Here is a 23,122-nt window from a genome sequence, read left to right as displayed (position 1 = left end):
GAGGAAACTCATTTCGGCCGCTTGTACCCGTGATCTTGTTCTTTCGGTCATAACCCAAAGCTCATGACCATAGGTGAGGATGGGAACGTAGATCGACCGGTAAATTGAGAGCTTTGCCTTCCGGCTCAGCTCCTTCTTCACCACAACGGATCGATACAGCGTCCGCATTACTGAAGACGCCGCACCGATCCGCCTGTCGATCTCACGATCCACTCTTCCCTCACTCGTGAACAAGACTCCGAGGTACTTGAACTCCTCCCCAACCCGGAGATGGCACTCCACCCTTTTCCGGGCGAGAACCATGGACTCGGACTTGGAGGTGCTGATTCTCATCCCAGTCGCTTCACACTCAGCTGCGAACCGATCCAGTGAGAGCTGAAGATCCTGGCCAGATGAAGCCATCAGGACCAAATCATCTGCAAAAAGCACAGACCTAATCCTGCAGCCACCAAACCGGATCCCCTCAACGCCTTGACTGCGCCTAGAAATTCTGTCCATAAAAGTTATGAACAGAATCGGTGACAAAGGGCAGCCTTGGCGGAGTCCAACCCTCACCGGAAACGTGTCCGACTTACTGCCGGCAATGCGAACCAAGCTCTGACACTGATCATACAGGGAGCGGACCGCCACAATCAGACAGTCCGAAACCCCATACTCTCTGAGCACTCCCCACAGGACTTCCCGAGGGACACGGTCGAATGCCTTCTCCAAGTCCACAAAGCACATGTAGACTGGTTGGGCAAACTCCCATGCACCCTCAAGGACCCTGCCGAGAGTATAGAGCTGGTCCACAGTTCCACGACCAGGACGAAAACCACACTGTTCCTCCTGAATCCGAGGTTCGACTATCCGGCGTAGCCTCCTCTCCAGTACACCTGAATAGACCTTACCGGGAAGGCTGAGGAGTGTGATCCCACGATAGTTAGAACACACCCTCCGGTTCCCCTTTTTAAAGAGAGGAACCACCACCCCGGTCTGCCAATCCAGAGGTACTGCCCCCGATGTCCACGCGATGCTGCAGAGTCTTGTCAACCAAGACAGCCCTACAGCATCCAGAGCCTTAAGGAACTCTGGGTGGATCTCATCCACCCCCGGGGCCTTGCCACCGAGGAGCTTTTTAACTACCTCAGCAACCTCAGCCCCAGAAATAGGAGAGCCCACCACAGATTCCCCAGGCACTGCTTCCTCATAGGAAGACGTGTTGGTGGGATTGAGGAGGTCTTCGAAGTATTCCCTCCACCGATCCACAACTTCCGCAGTCGAGGTCAGCAGAACACCATCCGCACCATACACGGTGTTGGTAGTGCACTGTTTCCCCTTCCTGAGGCGGCGGATGGTGGTCCAGAATCGCTTCGAAGCCATCCGGAAGTCGTTTTCCATGGCTTCCCCGAACTCCTCCCATGTCCGAGTTTTTGCCTCCGCGACCGCTGAAGCCGCACACCGCTTGGCCTGTCGGTACCTGTCCACTGCCTCAGGAGTCCCATGAGCCAAAAGAACCCGATAGGACTCCTTCTTCAGCTTGACGGCATCCCTCACCGCCGGTGTCCACCAACGGGTTCTAGGAATTACCGCCACGACAGGCACCAACTACCTTGCGGCCACAGCTCCAATCAGCCGCCTCGACAATAGAGGCGTGGAACATGGTACACTCGGACTCAATGTCCAGCACCTCCCTCGTGACATGTTCAAAGTTCTTCCGGAGGTGGGAATTGAAACTCTCTCTGATAGGAGACTCTGCCAGACGTTCCCAGCAAACCCTCACAATGCGTTTGGGCCTGCCAGGTCTGTCCGGCATCCTCCCCCACCATCGCAGCCAACTCACCACCAGGTGGTGATCGGTAGAAAGCTCCGCCCCTCTCTTCACCCGAGTGTCCAAAACATGAGGCCGCAAATCCGATGACACAACTACAAAGTCGATCATAGAACTGCGGCCTAGGGTGTCCTGGTGCCAAGTGCACATATGGACACCCTTATGCTTGAACATGGTGTTCGTTATGGACAATCCGTGACGAGCACAAAAGTCCAATAACAAAACACCACTTGGGTTCAGATCCGGGCGGCCATTCTTCCCAATCACGCCTCTCCAGGTTTCACTGTCGCCGCCAATATGAGCGTTGAAGTCCCCCAGTAGAACGAGGGAATCACCCGGGGGAGCACTTTCAAGTACTCCCTCGAGTGAATCCAAAAAGGGTGGGTACTCTGAGCTGCTGTTTGGCGCGTAAGCGCAAACAACAGTCAGGACCCGTCCCCCCACCCGAAGGCGGAGGGAAGCTACCCTCTCGTCCACCGGGTTGAACTCCAACATGCAGGCTGTGAGCCGGGGGGCAACAAGAATTGCCACCCCAGCCCGTCGCCTCTCACTGCTGGCAACGCCAGAGTGGAAGAGAGTCCAGCCCCTCTCGAGAGAACTGGTTCCAGAGCCCTTGCTGTGCGTCGAGGTGAGTCCGACTATATCCAACCGGAACTTCTCTACCTCGCGCACTAGCTCAGGCTCCTTCCCCCCCAGCGAGGTGACGTTCCACGTCCCAAGAGCTAGCTTCTGTAGCCGAGGATCGGACCGCCAAGTGCCCTGCCTTCGGCTACCGCCCAGCTCACATTGCACCCGACCTCTATGGCCCCTGCTATGGGTGGTGAGCCCATTGGAGGGGGGACCCACGTTGCCTCTTCGGGCTGTGCCCGGCCGGGCCCCATGGGGACAGGCCCGGCCACCAGGCGCTCGCCATCGTGCCCCAACTCCGGGCCTGGCTCCGGAGGGGGGCCCCGGTGACCCGCGTCCGGGCGAGGGAAATCTGAGTCTCGGTTCTTGCATTTCCATAGAAGTCTTCGAGCTGCTCTTTGTCTGATCCCTCACCTAGGACCTGTTTGTCTTGGGAGACCCTACCAGGGGGCATGGAAGCCCCCGGACAACATAGCTCCTAGGATCATTGGGACACGCAAACTCCTCTACCACGTTAAGGTGGCAGCTCAGAGAGGAGCCATGCGGAAACCCTGTAAATTGATTCTGATTCTCAACAATTCTCAGTTCCAATTATTTTACAGGGTTTTCATGCGGAAACCCTGTAAAATAATTGGAACTGAGAATTGTTGAGAATCAGAATCAAAAACGATGCCCAACTCTACTAATAGCGTTTCTCAAAACAGAGTCCTCTTATCATTTGAAATACAATTCTAACACAGCAAGCTTGCACTGATTCTCACACAGTTGCCATTGATTTTCATTTTATAATGCAGAGAGGATGGCTAATTATTTTTCTTGGATAAACACATCTTATCACGTTCTCCAGTCATTTCCTGTGTTCAAACACGGAGCCAAGCAAAATGGAGTTTTATCATTGTGGTTGCCTTGAGGGAGTCTGCCTCCAACTCATTAAGACATGAGCTACTAAATGTGAGATAAGCCGTGTACGATAAGAGTGACAGGTGGCTTGAAGTCGCTATTAAAATGACCCGAGGTGTGTGTGCGCGTGTGTGTTGGAGGCAGTGGGGTGTCGGGGGGGCTAAACCCTATCTGCGCTTTATACCTCTATTTTTTAATTCCTGCACTGAAACAACATTACCTGCCGCTGATGTCTGAATAAAGGCGCTGTGGAGGTTGCAATCTTGAAGCGAGAGTGATTAATGGAGCATAGTGTGCCACTAATGGCACAACTGAAGAGCAGAATTACTTTTACCGCATGTGTTTACTGGGCCAGTAATTGCAGCTATGTATACGTCATCTGTTTGTTTGTTCATACAGTTTTTGATTCGGCAACCTGGATATTTTATTCTGAATGTATATTCTCTTACTTATTATACCCAATGAATGTTATATATTCACACATTGACCACATCACAATCAATTATTTATAACAAAATGTATCATGTTAATGGTCAAACGTATGTGTATAGTGTATGCAATAATAGGTGTTTTAATTTCATCTGGTTGTGATCTTAATTTGGAAACAATTTCAGTTAATCAAGAAAAAACTATTTTACTGTGTTCCTAAGCTAAGGCCTATTAATTGATCAGTTTATTAAGCAAATTTGATACAGTAGAAAAACATACATTTTTACTTCAATAATTGTAACGGTACAGTAGAGGAGACGGCACGGAGAAAGGGACGTCCTTAGCTTGAAGCGTATTTATTAATACAAAGGATTGATGTGTGTAACTAATCCAAATAGGTGTGGTGAGACTATGTGAAGCGATTATATGTTGAGTGTTACCGGGAGGTGTTGGAGGTGCGTGTTGAGGCAGATGCGGAAGTCCAGAAATGGCAAGGCAGGCTCGGAGGTCCGGGGACAGGCAAGGGGTCAAGGGCTGGAGCGTGGCGTCGAGATCCGGGAAGGCAGCAGGGAGTCCAAAGGGGATCCAGGGAGACGAGACACACAGCTCAAAACCAGGGAATGACGCGGAGCTGCTGGATGACGACACAGGACAAGACACGGTGAGCACAGAGGAGGGGAGACACAGAGAGCGAGAAAGCACATAGGCGAGGAGAGCTAGAGACGTGTCGGACTTACTGTACGGAGTAGCAACGTTCTGGCACTGGAACGCAGGACACGCTGCCTTAAGAAGAGAGAATGGGGTCCTCATCAGCGTCAGGTGTGTTGATTCCAGATTCAGTGCAGCCGCGCGGAGGCGTGGCCGCAAAAAGAGAAGAACGCCCGTGCTGAATGTGCGGCGGCAGGAGCTTGAGCCGTGACAATAATAATAATAATAAAACATATTTTATTTAGTCCAAGTCCGAGTCCGAGTCCATGGTTCTCGCCCGGAAAAGGGTGGAGTGCCATCTCCGGGTTGGGGAGGAGACCCTGCCCCAACTGGAGGAGTTCAAGTACCTAGGAGTCTTGTTCACGAGTGGGGGAAGAGTGGATCGTGAGATCGACAGGCGGATCGGTGCGGCATCTTCAGTAATGCGAATGCTGTATCGATCCGTTGTGGTGAAGAAGGAGCTGAGCCGGAAGGCAATGCTCTCAATTTACCGGTCGATCTACGTTCCCATCCTCACCTATGGTCATGAGCTTTGGGTCATGACCGAAAGGACAAGATCAGGGGTACAAGCGGCCGAAATGAGTTTGCTCCGCCGGGTGGCGGGGCTCTCCCTTAGAGATAGGGTGAGAAGCTCTGTCACCCGGGGGGAGCTCAAAGTAAAGCCGCTGCTCCTCCACATCGAGAGGAGCCAGATGAGGTGGTTCGGGCATCTGGTCAGGATGCCACCCGAACGCCTCCCTATGGAGGTGTTTAGGGCACGTCCAACCGTTAGGAGGCCACGGGGAAGACCCAGGACACGTTGGGAAGACTATGTCTCCCGGCTGGCTTGGGAACGCCTCGGGATCCCCCGGGAGGAGCTGGACGAAGTGGCTGGGGAGAGGAAAGTCTGGGCTTCCCTGCTTAGGCTGCTGCTCCCGCGACCCGACCTCGGATAAGCGGAAGAAGATGGATGGATGGATGGAATTTATTTAGTATTTATAATCCCTTTTCAAACAGATACTAGTACCAAATAGGTATATTAAAAACAGTGCCAGTGCTTAAACAGTGCCTGAAGCGGTACATAGAAAATAAAAAAAAGGCACACTATTGTAAAAAAAACCCACAAAACACGTTTTAATCTTATGATTCTTTGTGACGTTCAAGTTAAACTGATTAGTAATTAAAATACTTCTATTATATAAATTAGAATAGAACATACAACAATGTATTGTCTTCGAACATGAGAACATGTCAAAATGACAGACCATGATAACTAAGTAATGTATTCAAAAATGGTAAATGGGTTATACTTGTATAGCGCTTTTCTACCTTCAAGGTACTCAGGGTGCTTTGACACTATTTCCACATTCACCCATTCACACACACATTCACACACTGATGGCGGGAGCTGCCATGCAAGGTCCTAACCATGACCCATCAGTGAAGTGTCTTGCTCAAGGACACAACGGACGTGGCTAGCTGCGATGCAAGGTCCGAACCACGACCCATCTGTGAAGTGTCTTGCTCAAGGACACAACGGACGTGGCTAGGATGGCGGGAGCTGGGGATCGAAGCAGGAACCCTCAAGTTGCTGGCACGGCCGCTTTATCAACCGTGCCAAAAATGTCATAAATATTGCAGTCATACAGAACATAGAGTAGGTGCAAAACATTGAGGTGCAGTCAGGGGAGGCAGGTGATTTAACCCTCAATTCCAACCCTTGATGCTGAGTGCCAAGCAGGGAAGAATGCTGGTATGAGCTTTTAAACATAACCCGTTAACTGCTGCCAATCAAATGGTGAATAAGATACTCTTTAGGGTTCATATGTTTGTAAATCTGACTGTGATGAAGTCAGTGCCTCACCAGCCATGAACGTCACTGCATGTCACTGGTGCAAAAAGTGTATTTTGTAATAGTGACACTTATAATTGCGAGGGTTTGTGAATGCAATCTCTCTCACTGTAACTGTCATTGGTGCATAATGAGGAAGTGATGCTTTATTGTGGCCATACATATCATAGCCGCTACTGCCTATGCTGACGAGTCGTGGGACCGCCATCCTACACCGGTCAATCTCTCCATCTCGTGACAATGAAGTGTCATCATAACTTTGTCAATAGGTAACTGATTTTCACACATTTTTTTAATGCAAACTTCAAACATGCAGCTATGATACAGTGCAAATGAATTGTTGTATTTTAACCTTCTTAGTGGGATTAACAATAATGCAATATTCAAGCTACACTGTAGTTTGCAAACTCTTTAAGTTAAAGTTAAAGTTAAGTTAAAGTACCAATGATTGTCACACACACACTAGGTGTGGTGAAATTTGTCCTCTGCATTCGACCCATCCCCTTGTTCACCCCCTGGGAGGTGAGGGGAGCAGTGGGCAGAAGCGGTGCCGCGCCCGGGAATCATTTTTGGTGATTTAACCCCCAATTCCAACACTTGATGGTGAGTGCCAAGCAGGGAGGTAATGGCTCCCATTTTTTATAGTCTTTGGTATGACTCGGCCGGGGTTTGAACTCACAACCTACCGATCTCAGGGTGGACACTCTAACCACTAGGCCACTGAGTAGGTGGTGGTTAAACAATATTATTTACACTATTCCATGTTTCTATTTATAATATATACCTATTAACCTATGCTTTTTATAACCTAATCTATTCATACTTTTCTTCATAAATGATGTTGGTATTGGGTTGAAACTGGTAGTATGGATACACATTTTTGTGCCATCTCATATGGGCTGGTAGGACAGTGGTGTTTGATATTATATATATATATATATATATATATATATATATATATATATATATATATATATATATATATATATATATATATATATATATATATATATGAAACAAAAGGAATGCAAAAGGAAACTTACGGATTCAAATCTACCAAGAACCCACCCACAGTTGAGGAACTAAAGGATTTTGAGAACGACATGCTCAAAATGATACAATCAGTCAAATTCAAGCCAATCCGCAACCCACTCCTCACCATGCTGAAAAATGACAAGGAGCGCATCAAGAAAGTAAACAACCTCATCATAGCTGCCGATAAAACCACAAACTTCTACAGAATGGACATACCAGAACACCACACCTTACTGGACAGAAGCATCACCAAATCATACAAAAAAGCGCAACCCAACACCTTACAGAACATCCACCTGGAAAATAAAAGGATCGCGGCTGAACTGGACATTGAGGACAGGGTGGACGCCACAGCCAACAAGGAAGCCTTCATCACATTGAAGGACCACAAACCCAACTTCGCAAATAACCCAACATGCCGACTAATAAACCCAACTAAATCTGAAATAGGAAAAATCAGCAAAATAATCCTGGACAGAGTCAACACAAAAATCAAGGACAAAACACCACTCAACCAATGGAGAAATACAGCAGCAGTAATCAAATGGTTCAACAACATCCAAGACAAACAACAGCACAACTTTATCTCCTTTGATATCGAGGAATTTTACCCTTCCATCACGCAAGACCTACTGACTCAAGCACTAGACTTCGCCTCAGACTACGACTCAATCACAGGCAACGAAAGAAACATCATCATCCACGCAAAAAACTCCATTCTCATCCACAACAGTACACCATGGCAAAAAAAGAACAATGCAACATTTGACGTCACTATGGGAAGTTTTGACGGAGCAGAAACGTGTGAACTCGTTGGGAGTTTCCTCCTCTCCCAGCTCGCTAGCCTCAATCTGAACCTTGGTATTTACCGTGATGACGGACTGGCAGTGTGTCGCGCCTCGCCAAGGAGCAGCGAGAATACCAAGAAGCGCATATGCCAAATTTTCAAAGAGAACGGCCTACGGATCACGATTGAAGCCAACAAGCAAACCGTCAACTTCCTTGACGTCACTTTCAACCTGAGAAATAACAGCTACCAACCATTCACGAAACCCAACACAACACTCCAATACGTGCACCATGACAGCAACCACCCACCCACCACCACGAAAAGAATACCTACAGGAATCAATAAAAGGCTATCGATGCTGTCATCTAGCAAAGCTGAATTTGACCAAGCAACCCCCCCGTACCAAAAAGCCCTTGATGAAAGCGGATACAATTTCACCCTCACCTATGAACCCACACCAGGAAACCAGCCAAAAAAGAACAGAAAACGAAACGACATCATCTGGTACAACCCCCCATACAGCAAAAACGTCTCAACGAACATTGGACACAAATTCCTCAATCTGATTGACAAACACTTTCCCAAAGACAACAACCTAAGAAAAGTATTCAACAAGAACAACATTAAATTGAGCTACAGCTGCATGAACAATATACGACAAATCATCTCAAACCACAACAAAACAATTGCAAATGAGCCGTCGACCCCCAGTCAGAGCGACTCCAAAACCAACAAAGCATGTAACTGTCGAAAGAAACCTGATTGCCCCCTCAACGGGGGGTGCTTACAAACATCAGTTGTCTACCAATCTAAGGTAATACGCAAGGACATTAACACATCCGACACATATGTAGGATTAACCGGGGGTGAATTCAAAACCAGATGGAACAATCACAAGGCTTCTTTCAGGAACAAAAACCTGCGAAATACCACAGAACTCAGCAAACACATTTGGGACCTCAAAGACAATAATGTTGAATATTCAATAACATGGCAAATTCTTGCATCCAGCACACCTTACAATAGTGGTAATAAAAGATGCAACCTATGCTTGAAAGAGAAACTGTTTATTATTTACCGTCCAGACCTGTCATCCCTCAACAAGCGCAGCGAAATTGTAACAACATGCCGCCATAGACGGAAACACCTCCTAGGTAACACATGAGCCAATCACCACGCCCCTAGGCCAGCCTGTACCCACCCACTCTGTGCCCTATATAAACCATGGTATGCGAATGCTCCCATTAAAACCTCCTGATGATTGAGGGTACCCCCCCCTCATGAAACAGGCCTGTAGAGATGAAATAGTCTTGTGATTTTTTTTTCCCACACATACATATATTGCGCTCTACTACGGTATCGAGCACTATTTTTTGGATAACCTTATTAAGACATATATATATATATATATATATATTTTTTTTTTAATTAATTAGGGATGTCGGGAGATTATTTTATTTAATCAAATGAATCACTCTAAACCTGTGATTAATCATGATTAATCACTGGTTATCATTTGCTGAAGAATATACCTCAATATTTGTGTACAAATGCAATTTAGTAGTCAGAATGTCATACATGAACGTTTTTTTAAATGTTTCACTGAACTGCAAGCCGTTTATTTGGTCAAAACTTTGTGAAAATAAGTATAGTAAAAATTAAGTGCAGTTTGAAAGTATTTGCAGTTTGCAATCATCTTGCAAATAAGATACAGTTACTAATCGATAATGTAGTGAACACACTCATACATAACTTAACATAGTGCACCATTTACCTTTCTTTAGTTTGAACAGTTGTTGAAACTAACAAGCTTGTTGACCTTTTTCAGATGACAATGCTGATCTCCTTTTTGGTTCAATGTGATCCCAGCTCGTTGTGATTACTTACAGATGTCCAACATTCTCCACGAAGCAAAATAAATTCACATTTAGTTTGCAGTTGCAAGTTGATGCTCTTGTTTGTTTAGTACAGTTGGTTCATCCTTGCCGTAATTTTGCCTCTCCAAGACTGTGGCGATATGAATGATATCTTCTCACAGGACTTGGTCTCCACAGATGTTAGATGTCCAACATGCACTAGCTGTCCCTTTAGCAAAGGCATGTGTTTAACTTAACTCTGCTACTTTTGTTGAGGGGCCCCTCGAGGCCATCACAGACTGTGTAACAAATGTGCACGTCTTCCGGGATAAGCCTTAACCCGGAAATGATTTATCTCCATTCATATTTGATAAGACGATATCATATTTATATTTATTTTTATTAATCACATGCGTTAACGCGTTAACGTTGTCAGCCCTAATATATATATATATATATATATATATATATATATATATATATATATATATATATATATATATATATATATATATATAGTAAAGGCCAAAAGTTTGGACAGACCTTCTCCTTCAATGCGTTTTCTTTATTTTCATGACTATTTACATTGTAGATTGTCACTGAAGGTATCAAAACTATGAATGAACACATGTGGAGTTATGTACTTAACAAAAAAGGTAAAATAACTGAAAACATGTTTTGTATTCTAGTTTCTTCAAAATAGCCACCCTTTGCTCTGATTACTGCTTTACACACTCTTGGCATTCTCTGGATGAGCTTGAAGCACACCTGTGAAGTGGAAAACATTTCAGGTGACATGTTTTCAGTTATTTCATCTTTTTTTGTTAAGTACACAACTAAATAGTCATGCAAATAAAGAAAACACATTGAATGAGAAGGTGTGTCCAAACCTTTGGCCAGTACTATATATATATACAGGTAAAAGCCAGTAAATTAGAATATTTTGAAAAACTTGATTTATTTCAGTAATTGCATTCAAAAGGTGTAACTTGTACATTATATTTATTCATTGCACACAGACTGATGCATTCAAATGTTTATTTCATTTAATTTTGATGATTTGAAGTGGCAACAAATGAAAATCCAAAATTCCGTGTGTCACAAAATTAGAATATTACTTAAGGCTAATACAAAAAAGGGATTTTTAGAAATGTTGGCCAACTGAAAAGTATGAAAATGAAAAATATGAGCATGTACAATACTCAATACTTGGTTGGAGCTCCTTTTGCCTCAATTACTGCGTTAATGCGGCGTGGCATGGAGTCGATGAGTTTCTGGCACTGCTCAGGTGTTATGAGAGCCCAGGTTGCTCTGATAGTGGCCTTCAACTCTTCTGCGTTTTTGGGTCTGGCATTCTGCATCTTCCTTTTCACAATACCCCACAGATTTTCAATGGGGCTAAGGTCAGGGGAGTTGGCGGGCCAATTTAGAACAGAAATACCATGGTCCGTAAACCAGGCACGGATAGATTTTGCGCTGTGTGCAGGCGCCAAGTCCTGTTGGAACTTGAAATCTCCATCTCCATAGAGCAGGTCAGCAGCAGGAAGCATGAAGTGCTCTAAAACTTGCTGGTAGACGGCTGCGTTGACCCTGGATCTCAGGAAACAGAGTGGACCGACACCAGCAGATGACATGGCACCCCAAACCATCACTGATGGTGGAAACTTTACACTAGACTTCAGGCAACGTGGATCCTGTGCCTCTCCTGTCTTCCTCCAGACTCTGGGACCTCGATTTCCAAAGGAAATGCAAAATTTGCATGGTTGGGTGATGGTTTGGGGTGCCATGTCATCTGCTGGTGTCGGTCCACTCTGTTTCCTGAGATCCAGGGTCAACGCAGCCGTCTACCAGCAAGTTTTAGAGCACTTCATACTTCCTGCTGCTGACCTGCTCTATGGAGATGGAGATTTCAAGTTCCAACAGGACTTGGCGCCTGCACACAGCGCAAAATCTACCCGTGCCTGGTTTACGGACCATGGTATTTCTGTTCTAAATTGGCCCGCCAACTCCCCTGACCTTAGCCCCATAGAAAATCTGTGGGGTATTGTGAAAAGGAAGATGCAGAATGCCAGACCCAAAAACGCAGAAGAGTTGAAGGCCACTATCAGAGCAACCTGGGCTCTCATAACACCTGAGCAGTGCCAGAAACTCACCGACTCCATGCCACACCGCATTAACGCAGTAATTGAGGCAAAAGGAGCTCCAACCAAGTATTGAGTATTGTACATGCTCATATTTTTCATTTTCATACTTTTCAGTTGGCCAACATTTCTAAAAATCCCTTTTTTGTATTAGCCTTAAGTAATATTCTAATTTTGTGACACACGGAATTTTGGATTTTCATTTGTTGCCACTTCAAATCATCAAAATTAAATGAAATAAACATTTGAATGCATCAGTCTGTGTGCAATGAATAAATATAATGTACAAGTTACACCTTTCGAATGCAATTACTGAAATAAATCAAGTTTTTCAAAATATTCTAATTTACTGGCTTTTACCTGTATATATATATATATATATATATATATATATATATATATATATATATATATATATATATATATATATATATATATATATATATATATATATATATATATATATAAAATCTTTTAATAATAAAGCATATTTATATAGCGCTTTATTTACATAGTGCTAAAAGACATTTTACAAAACTATATAAGTATACTTTGATATACAAAAAATACAACAACTACAAAATGGAATCAAACCTTCCCAGTGCCTTGTGATAGAATCACTGGGCTGCCGTTGTTTTTCAGAGCTAGGGAACTTTGCCGCAAATATGATTATTTTGTCACCTTTTGTTTACTGGGATGGTCACTTGTCCATTATTTAATTACTAACTTTGTCAGTCATACCAAGTATTGCCACCACTACTGTCGCTAATGTTTTGACTGTGCTGTTGATAATTGAATCAGACTGAATCAAATCATCAAATATTCAATTATGCAATGACATCCCTAGAAACTAGTATGTTGAGTCAGACCTTCTTGCTTTTTCTCAAACAATGTATGAGAACAATGTAAGCGTCGCAGGTCAGAGAGAAGTTGAGTCTAAACAATACAGCTATACTTTACACTCGAATATGTTTCATCCAGAGATCTAAATGTGTGTAGACGCAATAGAAAAGTATATTTTCCATTGTACTCCATGCTCACATAAAAGGCAGCATCATTTTTTCGAGCTCGATAATTACTTCCATCCATCCATTTCCTACCGTTTGTCCCTCTTGGGGTCGAGGGGGTGCTGAGCCTATCCTAAATGCACTCAGGCAGAACACCCCGGACAAGTCGCCACCTCATCGCGGACTTCTGGAGCCAATAAAACAAAAATGTCAATACCACAGTTGAACTCATTCCATTATTATTTTCACAGGTGACAGACCTGCTTGCCTGATGTCTGTGCTGTTGCATTTGTGCTCTTATAATTATTCTATGATGTGGCTTTAGTGTGTATTTCATCGACTATTTTATCCGGAAATTGTGAGAGAGAGCAAGCTACTGACGTAAAACCTAAGCAGAGATGACAGAGAACAAGGTCAACTGTGACATAATATGTGGCCGAGGAAGAGCCTGCTAATTTTTCTCCAGTCCGCAGGCTGTTGTAGTAAAAGTGATCACTGGTGAAGCCTCAGCTTTGTTTATCCTTGCCCAAGAGCCAAACAGCCAATGTTTATTAACCACCACCCTGTAAGCATGATGACAAAAGTCACCAGCTATTTACAATACACACCACATACAGGACATTTGATATCAAATACTGTAACATGTTTTATCTGTGTTGCAGATTTACTGAATTTCTAGAGCCCTTTGAAAGAGTCATACAACCTGAGGAGCTTTGGCTCTACAAGAACCCGCTGGTTGAGTCCGATCACATTCCTAAGAGAGTCATGTTCGTAAGTACTTTCTGTTTGATTATGCATTTCCTCTCTAATCACCGCCATATGACTGGTCATTATTTCTATCTATCGCAACCACTTTCTCGGTTTAATTCCGACTCATTTGTGAAGCGGGCAAATCCTCCTTTTGGAATGATTAATACTGTGAATTCTATTGTTTTTGTGATTTGAATGAGTCTTAGCTTAAGCTGATGAATAATTAATGAATGTTAAAAATAGTGCTGATTAGCCTTTCATTATGAATAAGAAGATACAGTAGTACCATTCGCACTCAGGCCTAAGCTAATAACTCTTCCATTTTGCAGATTCAAGTGACAAACACTGACATTCATTACATTCTTTTAGGAAGAACTGCACTGCTCCAAAAAACAATATTGGTCAATAAACCATGATTGCTGTGTATTATGACAAAAATCAAGCGTTTTTGAATATGTCTTTAAACGTTGATTTGCAGTGCTGAATTAAATTAATGATGATTAATTATTAACTTTATGTATTATATACAATAAAATGTAAATTTTAATATATTTTCACTTATATTAGTCAATTACAAAAAACACAATAGCCAATCTTACAAGTCTGTTAGTATTGGTAACGTTTGGTAATGAGGCATGTTCCTTCTATTGAGATGACTGTGGACTATCGTATGGATTAGATTAGATTAAAATTAGATGAGATTAGACATTATTGACCGCATGGACATGTGACCTTAGGGAAATTAAAGTTCCAGTAACAGCAATGCGGTGTGCAGTATGAAAGACAATAGTGACATTAACAGCACAGCACGCTGAGTATGCAGGTATACAAGAAACAGCTATGGAATACAATTGAAATTGATGTTAATAAATGTTTGTGTGTACTAAAACATGTGTAAACTTGATAGCACACACAAAGCTGATCTACTATGACTGTTAAGTCAACAAAATAAGGAGTGCTATCCATTTAGCGTGTCTGTCTTCCTTAACATGTAAAATATATGCTGATCATCAGAACGCCCACACTAATAGGAAGACAAGATGCAAATATAATCACTAAGCACGCGCAATGTGATTTATTGAGCCTGAAACTTTTCTGTGGGCACTATTTTGCCTCTTCACTTAGTACGTCTGAAATCAGCTGTGAAAAAGGAGGGGATTGTGCAGAAAAGACAGCTAAACAGAATACATCAAACATGTGTGTTAACATATTTGAGTAGTCATACATAAAAATAGTAGAGATATTGTCTATTTTATTCTATTGATTAAAACAGATTCAATTGATGCATTTTGGTGACCACTGGCATTTTTATTTATTGGTGTTCGTTTTTTCTTTTAGAAAATATGTTACTAAAATACTTTATATATATATATATAAAGTTAAAAGTTTACATACACTTGTAAAAAACATCATGTCATGGCTGTCTTGAGTTTCCAATAATTTTGACATTTTTTTGTGATAGAGTGATTGGAGGACATACTTGTTGGTCACAAAAAACATTCATGAAGTTTGGTTCTTTTATGAATTTATTATGGGTCTACTGAAAATGTGACCAAATCTGCTGGGTCAAAAGTATACATACAGCATCAATTTTTGTGATGTAGAAAAGTTCCAATCAAATCAAATTAGCTTCATGGCATGGCCTCTTAACTTCATGTGAGTAAATATTATTGACGACATCTGTTGACTTCTCTGAACCCATTTAAATAGGGCTCATGTGATGCAGTCATTAGACTCGGTTAGAAACGTGACAATGGGAAAGTCAAAGGAACTCAGCACAGATCTGAAAAAATGAATCATTGACTTTAACAAGTCAGGAAAGTCACTTGGAGACAACCTAAAATCATCAGCCTGGAGGTTGGGTCTTGGGCGCAGTTGGGTGTTCCAACAGACAATGATCCCAAACACATGTCAAAAGTGGTCAAGGAATGGCTAAATCAGGCTAGAATTAAGGTTTTAGAATGGCCTTCCCAAAGTCCTGACTTAAACCCCATTGAGAACATGTGGACAATGCTGAAGAAACAAGTCCATGTCAGAGATTTGGCTGAACTGCACCAATTTTGTCAAGGAGAATCAAAGATTCAACCAGAAGCTTGCCAGAAGCTTGTGGATGGCTACCAAAAGCGCCTTATTGCAGTGAAGCCTGCCAAGGGACATGTAACCAAATATTAACATTGCTGTATGTTGTCACGACCAGAACAGGACTCTGAACACAGATGCAGGATTTTAAGACAATTTATTTATTTGCACAAGGGAAGGGGTCCAAAACAGGAGAAATAAACAGGCTATAAAAACACAACTGACCTGAGCTCTAAACTAACAAAAATATCAATAACTCAAAAACGCTCCGTCTACGGAGGGAAAAAGGGGCTATGAACAAAAAACTACTAAGTATAACAAAAACCGCTCCAATGGAGGTGATGCTAGGAAGCTAATCTTACCTGAGAAAACTTACAAATCAAAATACTCCCATGGATCCAAAAAAGATACAAGAAATGTGGCTGTGGACAATGCTATGGCAAGGGAACGCTGGAGGTACGCACATGAGGTAACGAGACACTCTGGCACAAGACAAGAGGAGGACGAGACATTTATACACATGAGGGAGTGTGACACAATCAGGCAATCAGGAGAGACATCAGACCAGTGAAACAGGAGGAAGGGCAAGTGACCTGAAACGAGAGGGAGAGTTAACCTTTCAAAATAAAACAGGAAATGGCAAGACAACATGACAACAGACGAAACCCAGACAAGACTTCACCCAGGTGTGACAGAACCCCCCCTTCTAGGGCCGACTCCTGACGGCCCAGGGACCTCAGGGTGGAGTCTATAGAAGTCCCGGATCAGGGAGGGGTCATCAATGTTCCGTTGGGGAATCCACTGTCTCTCTTCTGGACCGTACCCCTCCCAATCCACCAAGAACTGTCTACCTCGACCTCTTTTGCGTACCGCTAAAAGTTTCTTGACCCGGTACAGAAGTCCTCCGTCTACAGCTTCCAGCGGCGGTGGGGGGGGGTTTGGTGGCTGGGACCATGGGGCTTTCTTTGGCAGGCTTGACTTGGCTGACATGGAAAGTAGGGTGGCTGCGGAGCGACCTGGGTAGGCGGAGGCGTACTGCTGCTGGATTAATGACCTTGGTGATGGGGAAGGGACCCACGAATCTGGGCGCTAATTTCTTGGAGGGAACCTTGAGGTGCAGGTCTTTGGCGGATAGCCATACTCTCTGTCCTGGCCGGTAATCAGGTGCTGGGCGCCGCTTCCGGTCGGCTGCTATCTTGACCCGATCTCCTTGGCGAGCGAGCACTTGTCGGGCCGCAAGCCAAATACGACGGCATCGGCGCACCAGGGCGTGGGCGGAGGGCACGGAAACTTCTGGCTCTGAGTCTGGGAACACTGGCGGTTTGTAGCCGTAGACACACTTGAAGGGGGAGAAACCAGTGGCAGAGGTAGGCAAGGAGTTATGGGCATATTCCACCCAGACCAGGTGGGAACTCCACGTTGTTGGGTTCTGGGACACGAGGCATCGGAGGCCGGTTTCCAGTTGTTGATTGAGGCGCTCGGTCTGGCCGTTTGCCTCCGGGTGGTATCCTGATGTCAGGCTGACTGTAGCCCCGATGAGCTTGCAGAACTCCTTCCAGAACCGTGAGATGAATTGGGGCCCCCGGTCTGATACAATGTCTGTGGGAAATCCATGAATTCTAAAAACGTGTTGCATCAATATCTGAGCAGTCTCCTTGGCTGTGGGCAACTTTGGCAAGGCAATAAAATGTGTCATCTTTGAAAATCGATCGACCACGGTGAGCACTGTGGTGTTACCTCTTGAGACCGGGAGGCCAGTGACGAAGTCCACAGAGATGTTAGACCACGGTCTGGAAGGGATAGGCAGCGGCTGTAAAAGTCCAACACGTGGCACAGAGGATGTTTTGTTACGAGCGCAGACCGGACACGCCTCGATGTACTCCCGGACCCCCGCCTCCATGGATGGCCACCAGAACCGCTGTGAGATCATAAACATAGTTCTCCGGACCCCCGGATGGCAGGTAAGCAGCAAGGTGTGAGCCCAATGGATCACCTGTGGGCGCAGACTGACCAGGACAAACAGGCGATTCTCTGGGCACCCACTAGGTGGAGGAGTCTCACCATTAGCGTGCCTTACCTCTCGTTCTATCTGCCAAGTGACCGCTCCAACCACACAGTTCAGTGGAAGGATGGGCTCTGGTACCTTGGCAGCAGGCTCGGGGTCGTAGAGGCGTGACAAAGCGTCTGACTTGACGTTGCGGGACCCCGGCCTGTAAGACAACGTGAAGTTAAAACGATTGAAAAACAATGCCCACCTGGCCTGACGTGAATTCAGTCTCTTGGCGTTTCGAATATATTCCAAGTTCTTGTGGTCAGTCCAAACTATGAAAGGATGTTGTGCCCCCTCTAACCAATGTCGCCACTCTTCCAGCGCTACCTTGACCGCCAGAAGTTCCCTGTTGCCAACATCATAGTTACGTTCTGCAGGGCTCAACCGGCGAGACAGAAAAGCACAGGGGTGGGTCTTGCCATCTGCCTCCAGCCTTTGGGATAAGACCGCCCCAACTCCCTCGTTCGACGCGTCCACCTCGACCACAAATTGGCGTTGTGGATCTGGTAGCGTGAGGATGGGTGCAGTCGTGAAGCGGCGCTTGAGATCCTGGAACGCCCTCTCTGCCTCCGGAGACCAGTGGAAGCGCACCTGTGGAGAAGTCAAAGCATGGAGAGGGGAAGCTATTGCGCTAAAGCCTCTGATAAATCGTCTGTAGAAGTTCGCAAAACCGAGGAATTGCTGAACCTTCTTACGACTATCAGGTGTTGGCCACTTGGCGACTGCGCTAACTTTAGCCGGATCCATCTGTACACTTCCAGGGGCTACAATGAAGCCCAGGAAGGAGATGGTGTCGGCATGGAATTTGCACTTTTCAGCTTTTACGTACAGGTGGTTTCCCCGGAGCCGTTGCAAAACCTGGCTGACATGGTGTCTGTGAATGTCCAGATTGTCAGAATAAATTAGTATGTCATCAAGATAGACGAAAACAAAATTGTCCAAAAAGTCTCTCAGCACATCATTAATCATAGCCTGAAAAACAGCAGGGGCATTAGTGAGACCAAAAGGCATTACTAAATATTCGTAGTGGCCACTAGGGGTGTTAAATCCGGTTTTCCACTCATCACCTTCCCTAATGCGAATGAGGTGATAAGCATTGCGTAGGTCAAGCTTGGTAAAAACTTTGGCCTGCTGGAGCTGATCGAAAACTGATGACATTAATGGCAGAGGGTACCGATTCTTTATTGTTATGTCGTTGAGGGGACTATAGTCCATACACGGTCGCAGGGTGCCGTCTTTCTTGGATACAAAGAAAAACCCTGCTCCAGCAGGTGACGATGAGGGACGGATGAGTCCCGTCTTAAGTGAGGACTGTATGTAGTCTTTCATAGCATGTTTTTCAGGACCTGAAACCGAATATAGGCGCCCCTTGGGGATGGTAGATCCGGGAATGAGGTCTATAGCACAATCGTAAGGACGATGTGGTGGGAGCGATGTAGCTTTTACCTTATTAAAGACCTCCTTCAGGTGGTGATAGCAAGGAGGTACTGACGTCAAATCTGGGTGCTGTGGTTCTATGGTAAAGTGAGCAGAAACAGAGTTTATATTCGTGGTGGTTCTTGCTGGGGCACTAACCCTCATACACTTCCCCACGCAGTTCCTTCCCCAGCCCCTGATTTTGCCTGTGGGCCAGTCTATGTGGGGGTTGTGGTAAACAAGCCATGGATGTCCCAATACCAGGGTGCGTGCTGGTGAGTGAAACAAAAAAAAGTTCAATAGTTCGTGGTGATTATCAATGTCTATGGCTACGGGTTCTGTGACATGGGTGATCGTGAATAAAGCGCTACCATTAAGGGCGCTAGCCTTAAGGGGGGGTGTGATGGCCCTTGTTTTTACTCCCAATTTCTTGGCTAAACCCCAGTCCATCAAGCTCTCATCGGCCCCAGAGTCAATTAAAACATGCATAACCACACTAATAGAGTCATTGGTTACCTTAATGGGTGTCAAGGTACGCACGGTAGCACTTGAGGCAGGATTCTGATCCCTCACCTGGGTCGACTTGGAAGGGCAGGCGGCCACGAGATGCCCCACCTCCCCACAATAGAAACATCGCCCCTCCTTGAGGCGACGTTGGCGCTCTACCAGAGGGAGTCTTGCCCGGCCCAACTGCATGGGCTCCTCTCCCCTCTCAGGCAGGGAATAGGGAAGCCGTACTGTTGGTTGAGGACCTGGAGTAGAACTGGCGGTGAGGGAAAACTGCGGCTGGTGGTCTGGATCCGTCGGACGGCCTCCTTGGAGAAACTTGAACTCCTGTAGTCGTTGGTCTGTCCTGATGGCGAGGGTGATGAGGTCGTCCAGGTTCGCGGGTAGGTCTCTGGGTAGAAGTCGCTCCAGAAGCGGGCCGGCCAGCCCCTTGAGGAAGACGTCATAGAGTGCTGTAGTGTTCCATCCGCTGTCTGCGGCCAGTGTTCGAAAACGAATGGCATAATCAGAAGCTGATTCTTTCCCCTGACAAATCCTACTTAGCTCACTGGCCCTTTCGCGCTCAGTTGAGACAGGATCAAAAGTCTTTTGGAGAGTCTCTGTGAAGTCTTGGAGTGAGCTGCATATGTGAGAGCCCCTGGACCACTCAGCCATGGCCCATTTCCTTGCTCTCCCCGCCAGATAAGAGATCATAAAAGACACCTTAGCACGATCGGTGGGAAAGGCGTGGGGCGAGAGCTCCAAATGCATCTCACAGTTTATGATGAATTCTTTGCATTGTCCGGGTTCGCCCGCAAAGCGTTCTGGAGGGGCCAATCGGGCTCCCACCCCACTATGAATGGTGGGGAGTACCTGAGTCATGGGGGCTGGCTGCGGCTCAGGCACAGGGGGTGCGAGACCAGGCTTGGTCATTTGGGTGAGCAAAAGTTGCACCTGTTCCGCAAGTTGGCCCACCTGGGAGGTAACAGCGGTCTGAAAGTTCTCTTGGATTCGGGCGATCCCCTGGATTACCTGGCCCAAGACTGCCACCTGCTCCTCATGAGCGGAGAGGCGGGATTCCTGCGCATGAAGGGTCGCGGCCCACTGCTTCGATCCTGCTGTGTCCATACTGGCCAGAGTGTACTGTCACGACCAGAACAGGACTCTGAACACAGATGCAGGATTTTAAGACAATATATTTATTTGCACAAGGGAAGGGGTCCAAAACAGGAGAAATAAACAGGCTATAAAAACACAACTGACCTGAGCTCTAAACTAACAAAAATATCAATAACTCAAAAACGCTCCGTCTACGGAGGGAAAAAGGGGCTATGAACAAAAAACTACTAAGTATAACAAAAACCGCTCCAATGGAGGTGATGCTAGGAAGCTAATCTTACCTGAGAAAATTTACAAATCAAAATACTCCCATGGATCCAAAAAAGATACAAGAAACGTGGCTGTGGCTGTGGACAATGCTATGGCAAGGGACCGCTGGAGGTACGCACATGAAGTAACGAGACACTCTGGCACAAGACAAGAGGAGGACGAGACATTTATACACATGAGGGAGTGTGACACAGGTGGGAACAATCAGGCAATCAGGAGAGACATCAGACCAGTGAAACAGGAGGAAGGGCAAGTGACCTGAAACGAGAGGGAGAGTTAACCTTTCAAAATAAAACAGGAAATGGCAAGACAACATGACAACAGACGAAACCCAGACAAGACTTCACCCAGGTGTGACATATGTATACTTTTGACCTAGCAGATTTGGTCACATTATCAGTAGACCCATAATAAATTCATAAAATAACCAAACTTCATGAATGTTTTTTGTGACCAACAAGTATGTGGTCCAATCACTGTATCACAAAAAAAAATAAGACTTGTAAAAATTATTGGAAACTTAAGACTGTCATGACATTATGTTCTTTACAAGTGTATGTAAACTTTTGACCACGACTGTATATGTAAAATATATATTTATCTTGCGTCCATTCAGAATGCATGAATGCCCTGCGGTGCTGTGATGGTCCACCGTCTCTGTGCACAGTGTACTGTCAGTGTGCTAAAAATAGTTTCTGTTGTATAGATTTCGATTCTATACTTTTACATATTATACGTGTGTGTTTTTTGTTCAACGACATTGCAAAACCCCACATGTTGTAGAGCATAATAACATCAATGTGGAGGGAGAAACCAATTTTTTTCTGCACCACTTTTGAATGTATTCTTAATTGTACACACAGTCTTAGTAGATCAAGCGCAACACGCCCACTAATAGTACACACAATTTTTTACTTTCCACACGCTGTTTAGCACAAATTATTTGGATCTTAGAGATCAGGCCCGTGGTAGTCTAAAGCAAAAGTCTTAATATTGCATATTGTGCAGGTTACAAATGTAAACATGGATATATGTAGTGTCCAATTTGAGTTTCAATTGTCCTCCCCTTGTCCGTAGTGATACAGGGGCAATGCAATCATACTCTAAACCTCATTCATACATTCAAACAATGGTCTTACCAAATGTTCTTATGGAAACCAACACCTGTTTATGACCCACGTACCTTTGAAATTGTAATGGCAAATACATAGGATTACATAGGTTAACATAAGCAACTCTACTAAAATAAAATAATGGAGACTTGTCTCTAATACATGCTCAGCAGGAACATGTACCATCTGCTCTTGAGGCACAAAAAGGCCCTGGCCATTATTTGAAGAGTTATGGTGTTCGGAACTATAGCTTAGGGAACAGAAACGTGCGCTTGGGGATGAAGGAGGCTGGTAATGAAACTAGAATGATGGAAGCCTGTAAGGCAAGTGGGATTGGAGGAGTGTGAACTGACAGAGATTAGTTTGAGAGAAAACCAGCATGACCACTGGGAAGCAGTAGGTACACCAGGAGCTTGTAGCCCCAGGTTAGCATCACACACACTGACTTTGTGCTATAATTTTAAATAGAATAGATGACCACATTAATTTTAATGCACTCTTTACCCAAAATGTGTTTTTTTGCAAGCAAATAGATGTGGTCAATTTAATTTTTCACTGAGGTCATAGTTTTTTTGTTGATCATTTTTGTACATTATTGATTTTGTTGCTTTTTTGCGCTGTCGCAAATATTGAATGCACTTGTGTGAACACCACTGTTATCTACATTGCTTCAATCCGAATTGTACGCTGTTAAAAGTGGTCAATT

The 23,122-nt window shown here is 44.8% G+C and overlaps 1 protein-coding gene across 1 annotated transcript in view; it reads left to right on the top strand.

Annotated features, from left to right (window-relative positions):
• The window catches only part of plpp4 (phospholipid phosphatase 4), a 180,494-nt gene that overhangs the window by 80,422 nt on the left and 76,950 nt on the right, over positions 1-23,122 (top strand). Inside the window, exon 2 of the mRNA XM_061961453.1 lies at positions 13,797-13,905. Within this exon, the coding sequence (XP_061817437.1) occupies positions 13,797-13,905 (109 nt within the window). The remainder of the gene's footprint in view (positions 1-13,796; positions 13,906-23,122) is intronic.

This window comes from Nerophis lumbriciformis, linkage group LG02, assembly GCF_033978685.3.
Source record: "Nerophis lumbriciformis linkage group LG02, RoL_Nlum_v2.1, whole genome shotgun sequence".
Classification (NCBI taxonomy): domain Eukaryota; kingdom Metazoa; phylum Chordata; class Actinopteri; order Syngnathiformes; family Syngnathidae; genus Nerophis; species Nerophis lumbriciformis.
Note: the sequence above shows the minus strand (reverse complement) of the source record. Positions and strands in the feature narration are given on the sequence as shown.